The sequence below is a fragment of the Sapajus apella genome, unplaced genomic scaffold (assembly GCF_009761245.1).
Source record: "Sapajus apella isolate SASKATOON/1434 unplaced genomic scaffold, GSC_monkey_1.0 scaffold55, whole genome shotgun sequence".
In the NCBI taxonomy this organism is placed as follows: domain Eukaryota; kingdom Metazoa; phylum Chordata; class Mammalia; order Primates; family Cebidae; genus Sapajus; species Sapajus apella.
The window spans coordinates 13,413,678-13,427,282 of NW_022436995.1; the positions used below are offsets into that span (position 1 = coordinate 13,413,678).

The 13,605-nt window shown below is 42.3% G+C and overlaps 1 protein-coding gene across 9 annotated transcripts in view; it reads right to left on the reverse strand.

The window, feature by feature from the left end:
• Nucleotides 1–9,508: 9,508 nt before the first annotated feature.
• ADPGK (ADP dependent glucokinase) overlaps nucleotides 9,509–13,605 on the reverse strand; it is a 40,368-nt gene continuing 36,271 nt past the window's right edge. For 6 of the 9 annotated variants that reach the window (XM_032244747.1, XM_032244753.1, XM_032244745.1 and 3 more), the window contains one exon: nucleotides 9,509–11,159. In XM_032244747.1, the coding sequence (XP_032100638.1) occupies nucleotides 10,605–11,159 (555 nt within the window). In that variant the 3' untranslated portion in view covers nucleotides 9,509–10,604. The remainder of the gene's footprint in view (nucleotides 11,160–13,605) is intronic. The other 3 variants (XM_032244746.1, XM_032244751.1, XM_032244748.1) reach the window with 3 other exon arrangements.

The window sequence follows — 13,605 nt, forward strand, 5'->3', positions numbered from 1 at the left end:
AATTAAACTAAAAAGTTTCTGCACAGCAAAAGAAATAATCAGCCAAGTAAACAGACAACCCACAGAGTAGGAGAATGCAATCTATACATCTGAAAGACTAATATCCAGAATCTACAAAGAAATCAGCAAGAAAAAAAAATCCGTTCAAAAAGTGGGCTAAGGACATGAACAGACACTTCTCAAAAGAAGATATACAAATGGCCAACAAACATGAAAAACTGCTCAACGTGGCTAAAAGATACAGGAATGGCCATAGTCAAAAAATCAAAAAATAATAGATGTTGGTATCGATGTGGTGAAAAGGGAATACTTTTACACTGTTGGTGGGAAAGTAAACTAGTATAACCACGGTGGAAAACAGTGTGGAGATTCCTAAAAGAACTAAAAGTAGATCTACCATTTGATCCATCAGTACCACTCCTGGGTATCTTATCTAGAAGAAAAGATGTCATTATATGAAAAAGATAACTTGTACATGCTTGTTTACAGCAGCACAATTTGCAATTGCAAAAATACGGAACCAGCCCAAATGCCCATCACTTGATGAGTAGGTAAAGAAATTGTGGCTCATGCCTGCAATCCCAGCACTTCGGGAGGCCAAGGCAGGCAGATCACTTGAAGCCAGGAAGTTGAGACCAGCCTGGCCGACATGGTGAAACCCTATCTCCACTAAAAATACAAAAATTAGCCAGGTGTGGTGGCTCACGCCTCTAGTCCCAGCAAGTTAGGAGGCTGAGGCAACAGGATTGCTTGAGCCCAGGAGTTTGAGGCTGCAATGAGCTAGCATGGCACCACTGCACTCCAGCCTGAACAACAAAGGGAGACCTTGTCTCCTCGTGCTCTCTCTCTCTCTCTCTCTCTCTCACTCACACACACACACACACACACACACACACACACACACACACACAGCAGCTTAAAAGAAAAAAAAATAGAAAATATTTTGAACTAAATGATAATGAAAACAAAATGTGTAGGATTCAGCTAAAAGCAGTGCTTAGAGGGAAACTCGGAATTGTAAATGCCTCTATCAGAAGAAAGGAGAAAATCAGTGATACAGGTTTCCACCTTAAGCTAGAAAAAGCAGAGAAAAATAAACCCAAAGTAAGCAGAAAGAACAAGCAAACATATTAAAGAAAAATTTGAGAAGCCCTAAATTCTATGGAAAAAAAAATTATAAATCATACCTAGAGCTGGGTGCAGTGGGTGGCTCATGCCTGTAATCCCAGCACTTTGGGAGGGGAGGACTGCTTGAGCCCAGGAGTTTGAGAGACCAGCCTGGGTAACACAGGGAGATCTACATCTCTACAAAAGAATTTTAAAAATTAAAAAATTAGCAGGGCATGGTGTCACATACCTGTGGTCCCAGCTACTTGGGAGATTGAGGTGGGAGGACTGCTTGAGCCCTGGAGATTGAGGCTGCAGTGAGCCACAATGGTGCCACTGCACTCCATCCTGGGCAATGGAATGAGACCCTCTCTTTAAAAAAAAAAAAAAAATCCCCAGCTAAACTGATCAAGAAAAAGACAAATTACCAATATCAGGAATGAAAGCAAGTATAACATTACAGATTCTGCAGACATGAAAAAGATATGGGAATGTTATGAGCAATTTTATGACAATAAACCTGACAAATGCAATAGACAAACATCTGAAAAATACAACATACCGCTGGGTGTGGTAGCATATGCCTGTAATCCCAGCTACTCAGGAGGCTGAGGCAGAATTGCTTGAACGCGAGAGTCAGAGGTTGTGATGAGCCGAGATCCGCCACTGCACTCCAGCCTGGGCGACAGGGCAAGACTCCATCTCAAAAACAAAAATACCAAAACAGAAACAAAAGGAAATGTAAAATCTTAAGTCCTTTTAAAGAAACTGTATTTGTAAATCAAAAGTTATCCTTTAAAGCAAACTCCTGGCTCAGATGATTATGCTGGTAAATTCTGTTAAACATTTATGGGGTAAAATAAATTCAACCTTACAAAAATTTTCAGAAAATAGGAGCAAGAACTTTTTAATTTATATGAGGCTAGCATAACTGGACCGAAGACATTACAAAACTATAGACTGTTAACCTGCATGAACATAGGTACAAAAATCTTCAACAAAATATTAGCAAATCCAGCAATACATAAAAAGGTGAATATGTAAATCATGACCAAGTTGGAGTTACCCCAGGAGCCTAAGCTTAGTTTAGTATTGAAAACCAAAGTACTCACATGCATTAACAAAAGAGAAAAGTCGTATCATATAGTAGATACAGAAAAAAAAAATTTTTTTTCTTTTTTTTTTTTGAGACAGTCTTGCTCTGTCACCCAGGCCAGAGTGCAGTGGTGCAATCTCAGCTCACTGCAACCTCTGCCTCCTGGGTTCAGGTGGTTCTCCCACGTTAGTGTCTTGAGTAGCTGGGACTGTTACAGGCGTGAGCCACCAGGCCCAGCTGATTTATGTATTTTTTGGTAGAGACAGGGTTTTGTCATGTTGGCCAAGCTGGTCTCAAATTCCTGGCTTCAAATGATCCACGTGCCTTGGCCCCCCAAAATGCTGGGATTATAGGTATGAGCCAACACACCTGATAAGCAATTTTTTTTGAGAAAGTTCTCACTGTTGCCCAGGCTGGAGTGCAGTGGTGCAAACATGGCTCACTTGCACCCTCAAATTCCTGGGCTCAAGTGATCCTCTTGCCTCAGACTCCCAAGTAGCTGGGATCACAGGCATGTGCCACCATGCCCAGCTAATTTTTTTTTTAAGAGATGGTGTCTCACTTTGTTGCTCAAACTAGAAAAAAATAAATTTTTAAAAAATCATCAATGCCAGGCATGGTGGTTCACACCTGTATTTCAGCACTTTGAGAACTTAGAGGCAGAAGGATCACTTGAAGCCAGGATTTCAAAACCAGCCCGGCAACACGGTAAGACCCCATCCCTACAAAAAAATTTAAAAGAAAAATTAGCTGGGTGTGGTGGCACATCTTGTGGTCCTGGTTACTTGAGAGGCTGAGGCAGGAAGATCACTTGAGCCCAAGAGGTTGAGGCCACACTGAGCCATGATCTGAGATCATGTCACTGCACTCCAGCCTGGGTTATGCAGCAAGAGTCTGTCACAAACAAAAATCCTATCATGTGACTTACCTGATAAAGGACTGTTCCACAAAATATACAAAGAACTTAAAAAACTCTACATTAAGAATACAACCTGAGGCTGGGTGCAATGGCTCACACCTGTAATCCCAGCACTTTGGGAGGCCAAGACAGGCAGATCACCTGAGGTCAGGAGTTGGAGACCAGCATGGTCAACATGGTAAAACCCCGTCTCTACCCAAAACACAAAAATTAGCTGGGCATGGTGGTGCATGCCTGTAATCTCAGCTACTTGGGAGGCTGAGGCAGGAGAATCGATTGAATCCAGGAGGCAGAGGTTGCAGTGAGCGGAGATTGCACCACTGCACTCCAGTCTGGGCGACAGAGCGAGACTGACTCAAAACCAAAAAAACAATCTGAGGACTAAAACTCCTCACCTCACCAAAGAAGATATACAGATGGCAAATAAACATATTTTAAAATGCTCCATATCCTATGTCATCAGAGAAATCCAAATTAAAATGAGATACCACCTATTAGAATGCCCAAATCCAGAACACTGACACCACCAGATGCTGATAGGGAGGTTGAGCAACGAACTATCATTCACTGATATTGGGAATGCAAAATAGTGTAACCACTTTGGAAGACAATTTGGCAGCTTCCTACAAAACTAAACATACTTTTAATCTTAGAACTCAGCAATCACACTCCTTGGTATTTACCCAAAGGAGCTGGAAATGTATGTCCACACAAAAACCTGCACATGGATGTTCACAGCAGCTTTATTCATAGTTGCCAAAATTTAGAGGCAATCAAAATGTCCTTCAGTAGGGGACTAAATGAATCAACTGTGGTACATCAGACAAGACTACTATTCAATTCTAAAAAACAAAACCAAAAAAAAACCCATCAAGCCCTAAAAAGACACATAGGAAACTTAAGTGTATGTTACTAATAGAAAGGAACCAATTTGAAATGGCTACATCCCACATGATCCCAACAATATAGCCTTCTGGAAAAGGCAAAACTATAGAGACAGTAAACAGATCCAGTGGTTGCCAGGGGTTAGTTGGGAGAGAAGGCAGAACAGAACACAGAAGGATGTTAGAGCAGTGAAAATACTCTGTATACCATAGTGGTGGATGGATGTTGTTATATTAATATAGTTGTCCAGGCAGGGTGTGGTGGTTCACACCTGTAATCCCAGCACTTTGGGAGGCAAAGGTGGGCAGATCCCCTGAGGTCAGGACTTCAAGACCAGCTTGGCCAACATGGCGAAACCCCGTCTCTATGAAAAATACAAAAATTAGCTGGGTGTGGTGGCATGTGCCTGCAATCCCAGCTACCTGGGAGCCTGAGGGAGGAGAGTTGCTTGAACCTGGGAGGCGGAGGTTGCAGTGAGTCAAGATCGTGCGTGCCATTGCACTCTAGCCTGGGCGACAGAGTGAGACTCTGTCCAAAGCCATAGAAGGTACATGACTGAAGCCTAAATTATGGATTTTGGGTGATAAAACTGTCCATACACATTCATCAGTTGTAATAAATGTACCATGCCTGTGGGAGAAGGTGATCGGGAGGCAGGAGGCTATGCACGTGTTGGGGTAGCTGGTATATGGCAAGTGTATTTCCTCTCAATTTTGCTGTCAACCTAAAACTGCACTACTCTTCTCAGCCACTGAGAAAGTTAAAAACAAAAACATCATAAACATTCTCAGCAAATTAAGAATAGATGGGAACATCTTGAACCTGATGAAGGGAATCCATGAGAAAAAGAATGCAATAGGTATCATATTTAGGAAATATTGATTACTTTGCCCCTAAGATCAGGACCAAGGCAAAGATGTTTACTTTTTTTTTTTTTTTTTTTTTGAGATGGAGTTTCACTCTTGTTGCCCATGCTGGAGTGCAATGGCGTGATCTCAGCTCACTGCAACCTCCACCTCCTGGGTTCAAGGGATTCTCCTGCCTCACTTCCTGAGTAGCTGGGATTACAAGCACCTGCAACCACGCCTGGCTAATTTTTGTATTTTTAATAGAGACAGGGTTTCACCATGTTGGCCAGGCTGGTCCCTAACTCCTGACCTCAGGTGATCCACCTACCTTGGCCTCCCAAAGTGCTGGGGTTACAGGTGTGAGCCACCGCACCTGGCCAAATCCTCAGTGGATTTGGCAAGGTCACAAGATAACAATGTCAGTGTACAAAAATCAATTGTTTTATATACTAGCGAGAAACAATTTTTAAAATGAAATATTAAAAAAATCACAAGTGTCAACTACTACTGATATGAAATACTTAGGAATTTAAGACTACACCTAAGACCTCTACTCTGAAAATGACTAAAGCACTTGAGTGAAACAGAAAGTCATTATAGAAATACATAGTATAATGTTCATGCATTGTAAGACTAAATACTGTTAAGATAAAAATTCTTCCTAAATTCATCTATGGATTCTTGTCATAATCCCAGCAGATTCTGGGGTAGAAACTGACTTGACAAGATGGCTGTAAAATGTTATGGAAATACAAAGGACCAGGCACATGGAAAACAATCATGGAAAACAACCAAAATTGGAAGACTTACTATCAGAGCAGTCATGTGGTACTAGCATCAAGATAGACAAACAGAGCAATAAAACAGAAGCGAGTACATACACAGACCTTATACAGTCATTTGATTTTTGATAAAGGTACCAAAGCAATGAAATGGGAAAGTAAGTCTTTTCACCCAATGGTACTGGAAAAACTGGATAGCTGTATGCAAAAACAATCTGGGGCTGGGGGCTGGGAGATGTACAACGTGGTGACTAGTTAATAACAATGTATTACTGAAAACTGCTAACAGGAGATTTCAAGTGTTCTCACCACAAAAAGTTGAGTCAGTGCCTAATTAGCTCCGTATAGCTATATAGCTAATGTATAGCTAATATATACATATTTCAAAACATGCTGTACATGATATATATATCTATATCTATCTCATACGTTTTTATGTACAAAGTGAGACTATATTTGTGACACAGGCACGGTCCAATATTTCTTTGGACATAGAGAAGAACATTAAGACATGAAGAAAAAGGATATCAAGCCACAGACTTGGAGAAAGTACAAAACATATCTGACAAATGACTTGCATCCAAAATATTTTGGATAAAACTCCTGTAACTCAAAAATAAAAAAGAAAACTAACAACCCAAACAACAATATATACAAAGCAAACAGCTCAGCCGGCGGTGGGGGCCGGGGGGTGAAGGCAAAAATTGGACACTTCACCAAAAATGATATATGAATAGTCAAATAAGCACATGAAAAAGTGCTCACATCATCAAGGAAATATAAATTGAAACCATGCTGAAATACCACTGTATACCCATCAAAATGGGTAAAATTAAACACAACTCCAGATGTTCATGGGGAAATAAAAAGCATCCACAACTGTCATATGCTCTTGTAGGGAGTGTAAAATAGTCCATTTTGGAAAAAAGGTCTTTCACCCAGCAATTTCACTCCTATAGGCTTTTACTCAAGAGAAATGACAGTTTTTGTTTACACAAACACTTGTTGATAGCAACTTTATTCATAATAATTCCAAGGTGGAATGCTGTGTACTCACAGTGGAATACTGTTCTAATAGCAACCAACTACATGCAACATGGATTGCTCTAAAAAATACTATGATATGTGGAAGCTTTATACAGAGGACTAAATACTGAATGACTCATTTTTTTTTGAGATGGAGTCTTGCTCTGTCGCCCAGGCAAAGTGCAGTGGCACAATCTTGGCTCACTGTAACCTCCGCCTCCTGGGTTTGGACAATTCTCCTGTCTCAACCTTCCCAAGTAGCTGGGATTACAGGCGACCAATTTTTGTATTTTCAGTAGAGACGGGGTTTCAGCATGTTGGCCAGGCTGGTCTCGAATTCCTGACCTCATGATCCACCCACCTTGGGCTCCCAAAGTGCTGGGATCATAGGCGTGAGCCACTGAGTCTGGCCATGACTCTATTTTTAAGTTGCATTCCAAAAACAGGCAAACACTAATGGTGAAAAACAAAACTGGTTGTTCTGGGGTGTGAAGTATGGGGTGGGGATGACAAAGGAACTACCTAGAGTGATGGTGACTTTATTTCTGCTGCTCCTTGCAGATCAAGACTAACTCATAGGTGATGTGCTTGGGGTCGTCCATTCTGAATTTTTTTTTTTTTTTTTTTTTTTTTTTTTTTTTTTTGAGACGGAGGTGGCTGTGTTGCCCAGGCAGGATGCAGTGGCATGATCTTGGCTCACTGCAGCCTCCACCCCATGGGCTCAAGCAGTTTTCTGGTCTCAGCCTCCCTAGTAGCTGGGACTGTAGGCGCACGCCACCATACCTGGCTGATTTTTGTATTTTTAGAGACTGGGACCGGCCCATTCTGAATCTTGATAGGTACTTGGGGGAGGTAGGTATATACATTTGTCAAAACTTACCTGGCCGGGTGTGTGGCTCACGCTTGTAACCTCAGCACTTTGGGAGGCCTAGGTGGTCAGACCACCTGAGGTTAGGAGTTCGAGACCAGCTTGGCCGACACGGTGAAACCCCATCCCTACTAAAAAAAAAAACAAAATTAGTTGGGCATGGTGGCAGGCACTTGTAATCCCAGCTACTTGGGAGTCTGAGGCAGGAGAATGGCTTAAACCTGGGAGGTGGAAGTTACAGTGAGCCAAGAATGAGCCACTACACTCCAGCTTGGGTGACAGAGCAAGACTGTCTCAAAACAAAAAAAAAACCTTGCCAAGTGGCACACTTGTATAGTTTCACTATATAAACATTTAAAAAATGTGTGGTTTCACTATATAAATATTTTTACCTTAAAAAGACCAGAAAACAAAATGTTACATTATTACAAGTCACTTTTCAATGATTTAAAATAGTTCTAAAGAGACCCAGGAAATTGTTCAGCTTAGTTATAACTGACAATTATTTAACTCTTAAATATGTGCCCCATACTGTGCTAAATATTCCACACAGCAGTCTCCTTTAATCATCAACAGCCCTATGAAGGTAGGTACCATCATTAACCCCATTTTACAGATGAGCAAAGTAAGGCTCAGTAAGGGTAACTTGTCCAACATCATGTAATACTCACCGTCTCAAAACCTTGTGTAGAATTTGATTTCTTCTCAAACTTGCCAGGAGAGAATACAATGCAAACTGGTAACGATAAGGATTACTGATTTTGGGCTGCACCCTTACCTCTTGCTAGTGCTTTGTGCGGTGCAGCTTTTCCTTTCCCCATATTTTAAGTTGATTTCGAATGAGAGCCAGAGGGAGCGTACCAACGGTTTTTAGGAAGACTCACTTTTCTCCAGGCATCCTTTTTAGGCCAGCGGATTTTCAAACATTTCTTCATATAAAATCCTATGTAAAATACCTTTGTAAAATCCCAAAGCAAAGGGCTGAGAAACGTGAAACCCCAACCTGTTTAGCTTATCCTCTACCCTTCCAACTCACCTCTGCATAATCTGTCCTATGTGATAAATACCCGTCACACTCTTGCTTCTATTGCTTAGATACTTCACAGAAAAGATGGGACATTCTGCAGGCGGACATACATATGTTCAAATCTATATACACTCATTTGGACACATGGTCATTGATATTTTACAAAAAAATGCTTACTTATACTTACCCTAGTAATGTATGATGTGTTTTTATACTTTCTGTGTTAACTACCAAGTGGATTTAGCAGCTATTAGTTCAAGATCCATTATTTGAAAGCCACTGCTCTAGGGTATGTGCTGACTATACTCTGTAACTAGTTTTTATTGGCATTACCAATAAAAAAAAAAAAAAGTGGAGAACCTGCTCAGAATATACACTCAGGGCCAGGGGCTGAGTAGTCAACTTAGACCCTAAGAAAAGATCATGTGGAGAACACTTCAGGACTCCTAGTATTCTTCTTAGGTTTAGAATATAAATATTTCAGTTCTTCTGGAGAAAACAGAAATCTCATACAAGCCTTTCTAATAAAAATAGACTAGAAGGTTGATTATTTTTAACTTATCTGGGAGACAGAGAAGGATAAGGTAGCAGCCAGAGATTTCCTTAATTTAAGCCTAGAATGCAGCTTAAACCTAGAATGCAGGGAAAGGGAGGTCATAAATGAAGAGCCTGAGGTAGCTTTGAGATTCCAGAAGCTGCTGTGAGCCTGGGGGGAATGAAGACCCCTGAACTAGGCAGGCCCGCCACCAGCTGCCATGTGCATATTGTCCTTTGAACAAGCTGAAAAGGCTCACCATGCTCTCAAACTGCTATGCTCCAATTCAGCTTTAACTGGGCTCCTTCACACCAGTACTTTGTGTCACTTTCAACCCCAGAGGACAGGCCTGGAGCTCAGGTTCAGTGTGACGGACTGCAAGCACCTCAAGAGCAAAGTAACACACACATCACAATGAAGATTAGAATGGTTTTCGTCATACCTGGTTCCAGAGTGGTGACAGAGACAAAAAACCAGTTACAGACAGGATTCCTGAAATGTCAATTGTTTTAATATATTTAAAAGCACAGAGACGTCTTGATTTATAAAAAAATAAATATATAACATGACAAGTTTGTTAATGATCCTGGAGCTCTTATTAGGTCAAACTCTTTAATGATCAATGAAAACATAAAACATACATGATCTGTTATACACACACAGGAGCATATTCCAGTTGTAAAAAGCAAATTCCTTGAAGGTTCAGAATCAACAAAAATCAGTCTTTATTGCAGGAAGCACATCCAAAGCTAGGCAACGAGGTTCAGCCCAGGCCTCGTGAGCCTTTTACCAGCCAGCCTACCGACTACAGAGCCAGGACAGGAAAGTACAATCCTTCATCTCACGACGCCACTCAGGCTTCCAGACAACTGCAGAATGAAGAGTCCCTCAGAGGCTCCCCAGCCCCTGCTGCCATCACAAAGCACAGGAAGGACTGTTTTGTCCTTAGTGGCTCTGTCCTAAATTTTGAGAGCAGAAAACTGAGAATCAGGTATGCTCATTAAATATTGTCATTGTAACGCTGAATGGAAATCACGATCCTTGCCCATGAGCACTGAGCTGAGAGACAGAGGAACCTCACACGAAGCTTTCCTAGAGACCAGGGTGCTGGGTGAGTGGGCGTGCACTTCTCAAGTGGGCAAGGGGGGAGTGCTTTTCTCCAGCTGATATGCTCTCAAGGGTGAAGAAGTTTGGCTTACAACACTTGATGGCGCTGCACAAACTGGGGATTTAGGAACTGAGTTTTTAGCCTTGTGGCACACAACATAAAAAAACAAAAATCCAGTCTCATAGCTAAATTCTGATTAAAACCTGAAATGTTTTTATGGAGTCGCCAACAGGCTGGAATGTATCTGATACAGTTTAATCTGCTTTTATTTCTTTGGCTGTCTTCCAGCTAGATTTACAAACAGTTCTGACACCTCCGATCCTATTTTCCACGCAACTTTCTCCCTGTAATTTTTAAGTTGGCTAAGTTATCCTTCCTCAGAAAAATTACCTTAACAATCTTCCTAATAGTGAGAGTGTACTTCCGAATAGAAGAGTCCTTCAGCTGAAATTGCATCTCCAAGGCCTACAGTTCGAATGGGGTCTTTACACACCAATACTGGTGTGAAGTAGAAGGATATTCCCTCTCTGTACCATTCTACTACTGGCTTGTTTGGGTTTAAGACAATCCTGGAGCCTGCCTCCGAATGGGAAGTCATGAACTCTCGGGGTGCCCTCAGAGATACTCGGCTGGTGTCTATGGTTTCCGTGGCGCAGGCCTGTGTCCCAGCCACGCGAGCTCCTGCAGCCACAGCTGCCAGCTGGTTGGCCCAGTGTCCATCCACGGTTGCCAGGATGTGGTAGACCAGCGTGTGGAAATGGATCCTGGTGAGGTCCGAGGCTCTGCTTTTACTCTTCCCATGTTCTTTCAAGATCCAGAAGAGGATGTCGCTGACAATGCCCACATCAGGGACACCGTTCCAGGAAGAGAGGGAGGAGTGGGGTCCAGATGCTGACTGGGTGAGAAATAACAGCTCCTGTTCATTCAGCCCGAGGGAGGTCACTGCAGGAAAGACCTGCTAACAAAAACAAAGACAGGTCTCTTTCTGATGGAGATAACCTGGCTCCTAAGATGTCTTACGACATAGCCAGTGAATAAATGACAGAGAACACAGGCAGGTAGCTTTCTTCCTTGCCACAGGGCTCCCTGGCCCTGAAGTCACTGTTTTAGCTATCACAACTCTGTCTCCACCTTCATTATCATTTGGGAGAAACTGGAACGTTGCAGTAACACTGTTTCAGACCCACTCTCCTGTGATATGCCACTCTAAGGTAACAGGCAGAGATGTCCACATTTTGTGTTTCTTTCCGTGATCCCTAGCTTTTGCCTGTGCACGCACAGGAGATACTCTTGCCCCTGATGGGGCATGGCTCTTAGTTCCTGAATGTCGGCAGCAGTACCAGTAAAATGGAGACCTCGAGCAACATGCTGGTCAGGGTTGCGATGATTTTTTTGTATAAAACATCAAGAAACAAAAAAGAATACCGTTTCATGTTAGAGCTAAGGTTTTTACGCAGCTGTGGGTTAGGAAGAATTGAGCAATAACGCTGCATGGAAAAGATGACCACACAGGAGCCCCTGTTTTCTACCTGATGGGGAACCACCATATCTACCCCCCTGTCTGTCTTTCTTAGCGCTTCCCTCCTTAGAACCAGAGAACCGCACATGCAGGAGGAGTCCCTGTACATATGTGCACATCTATAACCCGGTTTTAAACATTTAATGCCCTACACTTTGCTGGTGCAGTAGCAGCTTTCATTTCCTGCATGTTCTTCTTAGGCACTGAGCCTTAGGCTTTATTTCATCCAATTCTAACTGTGACCTAGGAAGGAGGGACTGCCTCCATTGTACAGACTAAGGCTCAGAAGGGTTAAGTAGATAGTTACAGAGAAAATGAAACAGAAATGGCTCATGTTTTTTAAAGGTGAGCAGAAAAACGCAAACAAAAGCTATACTGAAAAACACCAAGAGTGAGCCCAACGTAAACTAATGGGCTTCGGGTGCTGACGACGTGCCCGTGTAGGCTCACTAGCTATAACAAATGCACCACTCTGGTGGAGGCTGCTGGTAGTGGGAGAGGCTATGTGTTGGCGGACTGGGAACATATGGGAACTCTTTGCATTCTGCTCTATCTTCCTGTGGACCTAATATTACTGTAAAAAAAAAAAAAGTCTAAAAAAAAACCGCAAACTACAGTTGGTCCTCCATATACGTGGGTTCAACCAACCTCAGATGGAAAACAGTATTCAAGGATGTGGCACCTGCAGATAGGGCAGGCCAACTGCAGGACTTAAACATCTGCAGATTTTGGCATCTGGCCGGGGTTCTGGAACACCACCGCCCTCCCCCCGCCCCGATGACAATGGATGACTGTATACTGAAATGCCATTTTTTCACCTGTCAGATATAAATGCAAATTTTAAATAACGTTCTGGTAGCAAGGATATGAGGGAACAAGCATTTGTAATTATTGCCAGTGGGAAGTAAACTGCTATCATTCTCATGGAGGGCAATCTGGCAATCTCAAAATTACAAATGCTTTCTTAGGCTCCAATCCAGCTGTTCTACGTCTGAGAATTTCTCATACATATGGATTGCTCCCAGGCAAAATAAAATCATTTACAAAGTTGTTCACTGCAGCACTGTATTGAACAGCAAAGGGCAGTGAAAAGCAGTATGTCCATCAAGAAGGTCCAGGCTAAGTAAACAGACGTACAGCCACACATTCATTTTAACCACGTGGCCGTGAAAGGATACTCTCCATGTCAGTGATGCAGGAAGATCTCTAAGATATATTTAGTGAAAAAAAGAACAAGTACAGAATAGTATATTCAGTAGGCCATGCTAGCTTTTTGGGTGAAAGGGGATGAAAAAAATCAGAATATATTTCTGTACTTTATTACACTTGTACAAAAGAACTCTGGAAAGAAACAGATGAAGGGTACGAGCAGGGAAGGGGAGGAAGTAGGAAGGAGGCTTCATTGCATATCTTTTCATAGTTTCTGTGTGTGTGTTTTTTTTAACCAAATGAATATATTACCAATTAAGGTTAACTAACAGTAGATTGCCAGGTGTTCATGAAGCCCGTGAGTGCAAGGCTGGCATGCCAACCCAGGCCTCCAGAGCTTGTGTTCTGAAGCCTCACCTGCTCGGATTTATCCGAATCGCTGCTGCTGCCCAGAAGCAGGTGGCGAACACCCAGAGGCCTGAGAAAGGAGTAAGGATTCCCCAAAGTTTCTTTTCTTTGAGTTCCCTGAAATTCAACTGAAAGCAGCTGAGCTGGGCTTTCAGTTTTCTCCGTTCACTTTCAACCTTCCCATTCCAGATATACGATCGACAGATCTGTCAGTTACACTGCCGTCATTCTAACCTGGTAGGAGACACTGTTTCAGAACAGTCCTAAATTCTTATTGGGATTTCCATGGACTTGGGTCTGAGTGACACAAACCTACATGTCAGTGAGC